The 10,745-nt window shown below is 47.7% G+C and overlaps 1 protein-coding gene across 3 annotated transcripts in view; it reads right to left on the minus strand.

The window, feature by feature from the left end:
* Positions 1-2,213: 2,213 nt before the first annotated feature.
* SHISA6 (shisa family member 6) overlaps positions 2,214-10,745 on the minus strand; it is a 332,693-nt gene continuing 324,161 nt past the window's right edge. For all 3 annotated transcript variants that reach the window (XM_017531404.2, XM_017531402.2, XM_017531401.2), the window contains one exon: positions 2,214-8,463. In XM_017531404.2, coding sequence (XP_017386893.1) covers positions 7,913-8,463 — 551 coding nt within the window. In that variant the 3' untranslated portion in view covers positions 2,214-7,912. The remainder of the gene's footprint in view (positions 8,464-10,745) is intronic.

Consider the following 10,745-nt stretch of genomic DNA (forward strand, 5'->3'; position numbering starts at 1 on the left):
TCTGGTCCAGTGTTCTTCAACTGCATCCTGTTTTCATGGGATGGGAAAGTTAGGATGGACAGGGCTGAGGAAGACAGCAGGGTGGGTACTTCACAAGCTCTTTCAGCTACCTAGAAGCCCAGGTACAATGTGAGTATTGTTTTGTGATAATTAAGTGATAAAATATCAGACACAGAAAGTATCTTGAGTCTATCTAATTCTCCGATGGTTACATATGAGAAAACCAAGGTCCAGAGATGCCGTTGGCAAACATATCCAACATATAAGTCATTGATTCCCTTATTCTGGTACTTTGAATTCACCTCTTTTCCAGCCTCTGCTCCCAAACCCTTTCTGGTTTTTCTGTTCCTGACATTTGTAGCCCAGTGAGTATCCTAGGTCTTTTTAGATCCCTGAAGGAAATCCTTGCTACCCCCTAGAGGTTTGAGCTTCGTTCTCATGCCAAACCAGAGAGGAGAAAGAAGAAAATTAGTGTCCAAAGTAACACTGCAGGTGAAAAGCTGTCCAAAACTCATGGAATCTCAGCTTCCAATATGAGTTTTTTGTTGCCCTTGCCTTGTTAGTGATGGTGTATTAAAACCTCCTTTATTCAGACCTCACCGATTTGGAATTAGCGACAGCTGTGGTCAGGGTCTGAATTGAGGTTTACCTTTGAGGACCAAAGAGAAAAAGTCGAACAAATTGTTAAAGTGAAGAATATTTAAAGGGACATATTTAGTCTATTTAAGGAAATAGTCTTTTAAAGTATTTTAGAAGCACCATTAAAACATATCGAGAGCTCTCTAACCCATACCTCTTGACTATTTTAATTTTAGTCATATATCATTCTTACCTATTCAATAACGAAGATTTCCTGAGAGTTTCTATTAGGGAACAGGTTTTTGTCTAATTTAGTCACTATATGTATGTGTAAGCATTATAGTTAAATTACACTTCTCTGAAAAACATTACCCAATTCAGAATTTGTTTTTTTTTTTGGGGGGGGGGATGGAGGCTTCTTTCCAATAATGGATATAGAGATTAATGAAAGTTTCCTGTACTTGTAGTGTGTGTGTGTGTGTGTGTGTGTGTGTGTGTGTGTGTGTGTGTACTTGCTGTGAGTCATCATAGGTTAGAGATGCTATAACTTAGATGTAATTGCACTGCAGTAGTGATTGTAATAAGTAAGTACATTTCAGAGTATGTGTGGTTATGGGTTATAATGTACAGTAATAAACAGGTTTATAACTTTGTCCTAGGTAATGAATGCCAGTGACAGGAGAGAATGAGAGGATTTTTGGAAATAAGTCCAGTGCATCCAATGAAAATGATTTTATTTACAAGGGAGTTGGGGATTTGGTAAGAGAGTGTGACTGACTATGGATTCTAGGAACTGTGGAGGTGCTGAAGTTGGATGTTTAGACAACTGTCCTGTTTGGCAATACTTTGTTTGCTGAACCTAAGTATTGAGGCTTTGGTGAAAATTCAGAAACATTAAACAGATAACTTTAACAGCAAAATTGAACATGTGCCAAAGAAATAATATTAAAAACATGTCCAGAGAAAGACAGTCTTGAACAAAACTCCAAATCTTAATCAATTTTTATGGTGCAATTTGATTTTCTGGGTTAAATGTCCTGGATACTTAACTGGCTTTACTCCAATTACCCATGGTAACTACAAGAACTAACTCAAAGATCAGACTAAGACCTAATGTCTAAGAAAATTAAATAGTTCTGGGGTAGATGAGGAGGGATATGGAGCCAGATCTTCTATTAGGTTGGTACAAAAGCAATTGAGGTTTTTGCCATTACTTTTAATGACAAAAAGTTTTAATTAAAAAATAAAGCTGTTTGAACTTTTAATGGCAAAAACCTCAATTATTTTTGCACCAACCTAATAATTCTGCTTTGAATTAGTATACCTTGTCCATTGACACTTGTCCTAGGCCTGTCTTCCCACATTTCTTACATTACCCATCGTAGAAAGCATTACTGTAGTTTAATTGGTCTATCATAACAATTACCCATTGCAAATATAAACTTTTGTGATTTTCAGTAAATTTATGCAGTTGTATAACCATCAGCACAATCCAGTTTTAAAACACTCTCTTCACCCTAAAAGCTCTCTAGCTCCTATTTGCAGAATGATCTTCTGCATTCTTTCTTGCTTTTTAATTACTTTTGGGTTTGACTCCCTAAAAGTCGGCACGTGGCTACTTGAGGAGACACATGTTATGTTGAAACGGCTTTATTTTTTAATCCATAAATATCTGTTACTGACAAAAGTGGAAAAAATCCTTAAGACTAAATCTTACTAAAGTGTGTCTGTTTACAGTACATGTAGAATGTGCTTTGACAGGTAAGTAGAACGATGAGATTTGTACAGAGAAGCAGTTACTAGAGCACTGCTCACCATGAAGCTTACATATGAATAATGAAGAAACTGCAAAGATACAGATAGAAAGGTACTTTTCATCAGTACTACCATATAATAAACATGGAATTCATAAATTGGGCTAATGCATAAAAATGTTCATTAATCCCCCCCTTAGGAAATCGTGTCCCCAAACTAAAAATATTACAGTAAGAATTGCTTTTTATTAGAGAATTTCAAGAATTCTTTACTACAAAATGTCTAGTTGAGTTATAGAACTAGAGGAATATTTGCCACTACGAAGCCAATGAATAAGTCCTCCCATGGCGTGGCATTCAGAGGTCACTGCAGGGTGGGCAGCAAAGTTGAGCAGGGTCTTCTCCTCCCTCAGGAGGGAAGGCATTAAGGAAACACACAGCCACAGCATTATTTCTCTGACTGATGGAAGGTTAATATGTTTGCTGATTTACAAGATGGGCTTGATGATAACAACGTGGACTCTGCATTCTTGCTTCACAAGCCTTCACCGGGAGGACGGCAGTGTCATGAGGAAGGGCTAGAAAGGTACCAGGATGGGATGAGTGCCCCTTCCTAGCAGCCCAGGTGGTGATGCCTCCTCCTCCAGTTGGAATGGAGCCTCAGTATCCAGACTTGGTCTTCAGGACACACGTTCCAGAGTGGGAGATCGTGACATTCATTGCCACACAGAGGCTGTGCACATGTTCCTCTGCAGCTTGAATTTCCCAGCTGCCCTCAAGTACAAACTTCATGCCCTTGTGGGCAAACCTCCAGACCTTTCTCTCCAGCCAGCTCCCTCTTTGAAATTGGAACCGCCTCCCTCCAGCTATAAGGACCATATTCAAAATAGAAGCTCCAAACTCAGAATTCCCCAGAATTCCACAGCCACTTAGGATGGTTTAGGTGTGTCTCTACAAGAGGGCTTCTATGGCACACAGTTGGTGAGCTGCTGAATGCGTAGACCCTTAAACTTCAGGTATGAGGGCATCCTTGGGTGGCCGAGCCCATCAGGCCCATCCCAGGCTCTAGTGAGGAGTGTGGTGGCTGTCTAGGACATCATTGTGGGGCAGGCATTGTGGGATGTTTGCAGCTCAGTGGAGATGGGGAGGAACGGGGAGAGCAGGTGCTGGCAGGGAATGAAAACTCTACAATGTAAGAGCTGAATGAAACGTCACAGCTCATCTAGTCAAAGCCCCTCATTTTGCAGATGGGGAAACTGAGGCACTGAGCAGGAACATGACTCCCCCTTGGAGACAAAGCCAGGGCTGGAAGCTGTGTCTCCAGAGCCTCAGCCCCGTGCCTTTTTTCTCCTAGAGTATGCTGCCTTCCAAAAGCAAATATAGGGCCCGGGAAGACATGTCTTTCATATTGAATCTGCCATTAAAATGCTGCATTTATAAAAAATAACATTTGAACCCTAAAAAACACTTCATTAAAACACAATGCGCTTTCTTGAAAATACTCCAGAGCAAAATTTCCCAGATTCAGAGAGGATGACAGGAATGTATGTGGGAGGTAACATTGCCAGCTCTTCTCAGGGCAGGCGCCTTTTGGGGTCTGAGTGATTGGCAGCCCTTTCATTTTGCCTTGGGTCAAGGGCACAGTGGCCTGTGTGAGGAGTATGAGGGTGGAGGCTGGTGACAGACAAGGTATCTCCGAAGAAAATGGATTGAGTTTGATGGCAGGGATGTTGGCATGGATGTTCCTCTATGCTTGGAGACTTAGGAGGCCCTCAAGTCTTTGTGGACAAAAGAGGATAGGTGACATACACAAGCAAGTGTGTTGGAAAAGAGGCTGAGAGCCCTCAAGGATATGAGTCTTTGGCCAGATCAGGAGCTTCTGCGCTAACGTCAGGCTGAGTTGGGAGCTTCAGGGGACTTGCCAGCGGCAGGAACCAAACTGACCATCACAGGCCATGACGTCTCGAACCCAGAGCTCCATTCCCTTCCCTCCCAGAGCTCAGAGGTGGAAAGCCCTTGGCTCCATGCACTGGTGTATCATGTCACAGGGGCAGGAGGTGAAGGATACACCAGCGAGGCAAACAGAAGACCCGAAGAATGTCTTATTCTTCCATTGGTTTCATTGAGAGCTCTGATTTTCAGAGCTGGTGATGATAGCAAGTCCAGGGAAAAGAAATTAGGAATGGAAGAAGGTAGACGGAAGAAGAGGGAGATGAGAGGAAGGAAAGAGTGACCTGGCATGGGAGTCTGAAGTTAAGACAGGAGTTTCTGGGAGAGAGAGTCAAAAGAGTGGAGGAGAAATGTGAAATGGGGGCAAGGTTGGAACTTTCTAATAGGCAGAACCATGGCCCTAGACACTCCCAAGACACTGGGGACCTCTGAGGGCAGAAGCCCAGTTAGGAGGTTAAGGAATTCTTGGCAAAGCCTTTTTGACTCAAGAAGGCATGGAGCCGGGAGTCTGGAGCAAGACAGGAAAGGTGCAGGTGCAAGAGGGATTGTGAGAGCTTCGATGCCATCAACAGCCAAGGAGACCAGGCAGAATTTTCAGGGCAGGAGAGAACCTGTACAGATTCTAGTTCATTCCTGTTAGAGCAATAGAGATGTGTAAGAATGAATAAAATAAGGAGAGGGAAATATTGGGCTTTAGGCTTCCTTTGAGAGAGGGAGGGATGCTTTTACTATAGGGGTAGATGGTACTTCTATGTATGGTAGAGGCCACCAGCCTGGTGGGGCTGGAAATCATGGCATCTAGGTTCCAGCCCCAGAAGCCTTTCATCTGCTACTTGAACTTGCCTAGTGATGTGGCTTTGCCTGTTCCATGTAGATGGATGGGACAGCTGAATAAATGGGATACCTCTGCGTCCCAGCTATAACATAGTTTTCTGGATTTTGAAATGTGGGACTGAGTTAGAGAAGTTTGTAAGCCTATCTCTATTTCTTTTTTCTTCCCTCCTTCCCTCCCTTCCTCCTCCTCCTCTCCCTCCCTCCATTCCTTGCTTCTAGACCCAAAGGTGAAGCAGAAGAAATCCTTGAAAAGAAGTAAGCATTGCTGTAGAATTTTCCAACTCAACTGACATCAGAGGCTGGGATGAGACATGGTAAGGCTGGGATGAGAAATGTCTTGGAATCAACCCATCAAACAACCCCTGAGACAGACAGACACCCTGTTGGAGACAGGGCTTGGGGAGGACCCCTGGGGAAAAGTGTCCCCTGGGGGCTGGAGAACTTGGTGCTGAGAAGCTTTGACGTGGGAGATGGCATCAGCTTTCTCGTTTGGTGTGTACCTGTGCGTAGACACCTGGGAAGGGCATTCTCAGCCACTCAGGTCCTTTTCCCCTCACCACCAGCATCCTGCCTTCAAGGGATGCCAGAGATTAGAGGATTCAAAGGTGCTGGGCTCAGGGTCCCAGCTGGGAGACACCTGCTTTATTCAGACTCATGTCTTCCTTTCCAACCCTCTTAGCCTCACCTTCTGGAACAAACTCTTATAAACCCACAGGGACCAGCCCTTAAGAAGGTTTATGTGTCTGTGGAGAGGAAAGCAGAGAGAGCAGCTCCCGGATTGCCTCCCTAGTGTGGGGGCTGAGGGTGGCTTTCATAACCCCCAGCCTTCGTCCCCCTAAAGTTCACGTGATGGCTTCCCTTTCGTGTTGGAAGGCACACCCTGGGGAGGGGAGAAGGAGACGAGAGCTTTGGAACTCTTGGAATTGGTGAAAGGACACAGTTCATTGCGTTCTCTGTGGTTTGTGGACTTGGTTAGATTAAAAATCCCCAGGGCTGACACTGAGCAATTCTCCTTCTATACTTGCCTTTTTAAAGCGCCATAAGTGCAGAACTGAGGGCAAGTAAAACCCCATTTATAAGGGCACTGCTGTTGGATCTGACTGTTCGTAGTTATCACACCTTCACCCAGTAGTCTGGAGCTGATTCCCCCAGCCCCAACCCAGGGGATGCCCTGGCCCTGAGAATGAGGGAACTCCTTCTTCCCCTCACCAGGCTCTATGGTCCTGGGGGAGTGGACGCTGCTTGATTCACAGTCAGCTCCCCAGGAGGCCATCACATCAAGCCCATCCCCATGCTGGAGGCGGAGAAGAGGCTGAGGTGGGAGGACAGTGGCAGCCCCCCTAACAGAGCTGAGGAACCCTGGTCTTACCAGGTGCCTTAGTGCCAGCAGAAAGGGACGATGCAGTGGGGACCTGCCCAGTTAGCCCCTAGGCCAGTCGCCTGGAGGACCATTGTTTGCTTTTGCTAGTAGGTCTTTGTCCCTTTGATCCAGAGGAGGCGCGGGTCTGAAGAAGGAGCAGCCAGGAGGAATGAGGTTGCAGGGGGGCAAGTGTGGTGGGGGAAGGGGAGACAGGAAGTAGGAGTGAGCTCTGAACTGAGCAGGCAGTCGGAGATGGGGAAGGAAGGAGGGGTGGGCAGGGTGCAGGACTACCACCTCCTGTCCTTGTCTGGGGGCTGAACAGCCGCTCTCTAGAAGCCTCTGCCTGGGTACTGCCGAAGGTGTATGGGGGAGACAGGTGGAGCCCTGCAGGATGCGAATGTCGAGCCCCTGAGACTCTGCACATCACAGTGGCCCTCCCCACCCTGGCTTTCTGGCCACCGCAGGTGCCTCCTGGGAGCAGAGCAGGGGTGGAGAAGTTGGCCTGAGTGGCAGTCATGGTCAGGCCTAGAGTGTGGTCAGGAGGGAGTGTGGAGATGATCGGGTGTCTGGGAGGGCCAGCACTCCATCGCCACTCCCCTCTGGGAAGGCTACAGCCAAAACCCCAGAGAACTCAAGGGTGAAATCCTCAGGGCCAGGGGAGGAGCACAGCCCCCTAAAAGGACAGGCCCAGTGTCCTTATGGGTGGGCAGTCAGCTGGAAGGGGGCAGGGTTCCCACCAAGGGGGAGGCAGCTGAAGGAAGGGAACTCCTCCAGGTCCTGGGGTTGAGTGGAGGGGTGCAGGGCCAGGGTGAGGCCCTCTGGGGACAGCAAAGGAAGGGCCACTCAGTGGGGACCAGAGAGTTCCAGCAGGCAAGAAAAGAATCAATATTGTGCTTATGGACACAGCAGCTCCCTGGCTCTGAGAGTGAGCAGGCAGTTTTTAGGCACTAGAAGATTTCTGTGATGTGGTTCTAGGTAAATGAATGAGACCAACTAGCCTCTTCGGTCAGCCCACTGATCACACCCGCTGGCCCCTCCAAACCCAGGCAGCTTCGGACCAGGGTCAGGCAAGGGTCTCTGCTGACAAGAGCCTGTAGCTGAGTCCCCAGGAGGGGGAGAAGGAGGCGCAAGACGGAAAGGGAGTTTGTGAAGGTGGTAGGGGGTAAGAATGGGGTCCGGCCCCCTCCTCACTCCCCGTTGATTCTTCTGGAGGAGCAAGAGCGATTGCTCTTGGTCCTGGGTCTAAGTATATTGAACCAGGCCATCGGGGCTGTATCCCGGGGGGGATGGCTTTCTGGGCACAGGTGGCCCACCCCCACTTCCTACAGAGGGGACGAGGGAAGGGAGAGTGACAAGGCTAGAAGCTCTGCTCCCGGCCCCTCCTGGCCCCTGCTCTGCTCTGCCATGCCTAGCAGCCCCGGCCCTGCCCCGCCGGTCACACGGTCACTTCGGTCTTGCTGGCTGTGTAGCAGGTGTGGTGGCCTGGGATGTAGTGCAGTTGCTCTACCGTGTTGTGTCTGCGTGAGGCAAAGGCGTGGCGCTTGGCTGCCGTCTGGCTCTGGCCCAGGGTGGCGTACGAGTTATTGGAGGCACTGGGATGGGAGTGCATCTTGCTCATGCGGTAGCGGTCCAGCACGGGTGTGGACACAAAGACGTCCGTGTGTGAGATAGCCCTGGACAGCGACTGCTCGGGAAAGGCCGTCCGCTCCGGGGACAGCAGCGGGTCCTGGGAGTGCAGGCGCTCTGTGGAGAGCAGCTGCTCGTCGGACAGGATGCGGTCGTAGGGCATGCTGAACTCATCTGGCAGGCCCCGATCGGGGGACAGGACCCTGTCCTGGGACATGGCCCGGATCGGCCGGCGGGGTCGTTCCCGTGGCAACGGCTTCTGTTGGGACATCTGGATGACATTGAGTGGGAGGGTGCCGCGGGCAGCCAGGTCGGGCAGGTGCCGCCGCCTCATGTAATACTCGTCAGCCTCCTTGTCGGCTGCAGGAGAGAGACAGAGTGAGAGAAGGCAACTGGGGTGACCCTGCAGCCAGGACTCAGATAGAACCCTGCACCCCTCCTGCTCCATCACAGACCTGTCCATCTTCAGGGATAATATAGTCAAACTCCCTTAGTTGTGGATTAGGACCTGGAGGCCCAGACGGGTGAAGGGTGTATTTTCCCATTGAATGTGCAAACCATTCCCTGAGGGCTTGTTAAATGCAGATTTTAATTCAGTGGGTCTGGTGTGGGCCCAAGAGCTTGCATCTCTAACCAGCTCCTAGGCAATGCTAAAAGCCTGTGGTGCATGGACCACCTTGAGTAGAGATCTATTAAGGGACTTCCTCAGAATCCCCAGTGTGTTGAGGGCAGAGTTGATGGCAAGCCCAACTCCTTAAACTCCCTCTGGTCCTGGGCTGTATCTATGCACCGTGGTCCTGAAACAGAATGGCTATTTGTCTTACTAAAACATCCAAATAGTAGCTCCTGCAGCTTCCTGACGAGGTCCAGAGCCAGCCTCCTGCTAGAATAAAGTAAGATGCTCAGACTAGGAAACACTTGTGAAAATGTTTAACTGGTTGTTGGGATTCACTCAGGGTGGCTGGCAAAATAATAGGGAAATATTAGGGAAAGTTGTAAGATGATAGCTTCAAACCTTTTGGAAGGCCGAAAGATTTTAATGGAACGGGCTGGAGACAGCCAGTTCTTACCTTAGTGTATTAAGTCATAGGGTGAAGATTTAGAGACAAGAAAAGCTTCTTCAGTTAAGTCTGTTTACTTCACATTCTTTTGTCTCTGTTTACTCATGTAAACTTTGTGCTGGATGACCTTCTCAGGAGGAGGTTGAAGAAGAATAACTTGTTAACCATGTCTACTCTAGGCCTCAGAACGAAGACTTTTTGTCATTCGTAAAACTACTCTTGTAACTGTGTTAATTATCCACAAGCGTGTTGATTTAGAACCTCTGTTATTAAATCTATACTAAATAAACATGAGGAAGACAAGGAGTCATTATCAGTTAGCTGCTGTTGCCTTCTGAAAGCAGCTGATGACCGTCTTTAGCTTACTCAAATTCACTGTATTCTAGTGTGTGTGAGTACATTTTATTCATCTGTCGTTAACTCAGAGTCCGCCAGAGAGACCTCCATAAGTAGTGATCAGCATCTCAACTGGTAACTTAGGAACATAGTAACACCTTCTCTGTAGTAACAGCCAATGCATAGAAAACCAATACATGGGCCTGCAGTCTCTACACAGCCACATAATCAGCCTACACACACTCCACCTGTGCCCATAACACAAGCTGGCTGGAGTAATCCTGTAAGTGTGCCTCATTTAGATGCTTCACCTTCCTCTCTGTCCAGCAGGCCCTCCTAAGCTCACAGTGCTCTCCACACCCTTGAATTTGCCCAGAACTTGCTTGCTACACACAAACCTACTTGAACTTACAGGCCACACACAAATCTGCCTTGCCCCAAATTTCAGAAATGAGGCCTTCTAGATCTCACATGGCCTTCTAGATCTCTGCAAAAGTGTGGGAATTCTGCCTGCTCCTCAGTTGGTGCAGAGGGGTCGCTGATGGGTATCCTTCCTCTTGAGCCAAATTTCATCACTTTGGGACATCCACCAGATTCCTTAGGTTATCATACAGTCCCGTCTCTAGCTACAGAGACTCAATGTTTCACCATGGATGTGGCCGATGTGGACCTGGGCTATACTTCCATTGGGGTAGGTTATCCTGAAGCTTTCAGGCAAATGCTCAGCCTTTGAGGCTCCAACTGCAGTTGGGTAGTCATCAAAAGAGACTCATGGGAAAGTGGAAGGAGAAGGTCCAAGGCGAGAAAGCCAGGGAGGAAGAGCTGTCCCTCAGTGAACTTTCTTGACATTTTTGTATCTTCAACCCATCAATGCCCAGAGTCTCTCCAGACTCAAGAGGCAGAGCTGGCATCACAGGATAAACAACTGGATTGGAGAAATGGGGTTTATGCATGGGAGGTGAAGGATCTCAGGTCCTCAAGATAGTGTTGGCTGGGTTGCAGAGAGAACTAGTTTGTGTTCCATTAGCAGAAGCTGGCTTTACAAAGTGGATGATAAGAAACTTCTGGGAATTAAAAGAACTTGTTCTAACCCAATGCAAAGAAACTAAGAACTTTGAAAAAAGGCTTGAAGAAATGTTAACAATAACACACAATTTAGAGAGGAATATAAGTGAATTAATGGAGCTGAAAAATACAACACGAGAATTTCGCGAACTATGCACAAGTCTTAACAGCCGAATTGAT

This window comes from Cebus imitator, unplaced genomic scaffold (genome assembly GCF_001604975.1).
Source record: "Cebus imitator isolate Cc_AM_T3 unplaced genomic scaffold, Cebus_imitator-1.0 Scaffold72, whole genome shotgun sequence".
In the NCBI taxonomy this organism is placed as follows: Eukaryota; Metazoa; Chordata; class Mammalia; order Primates; family Cebidae; genus Cebus; species Cebus imitator.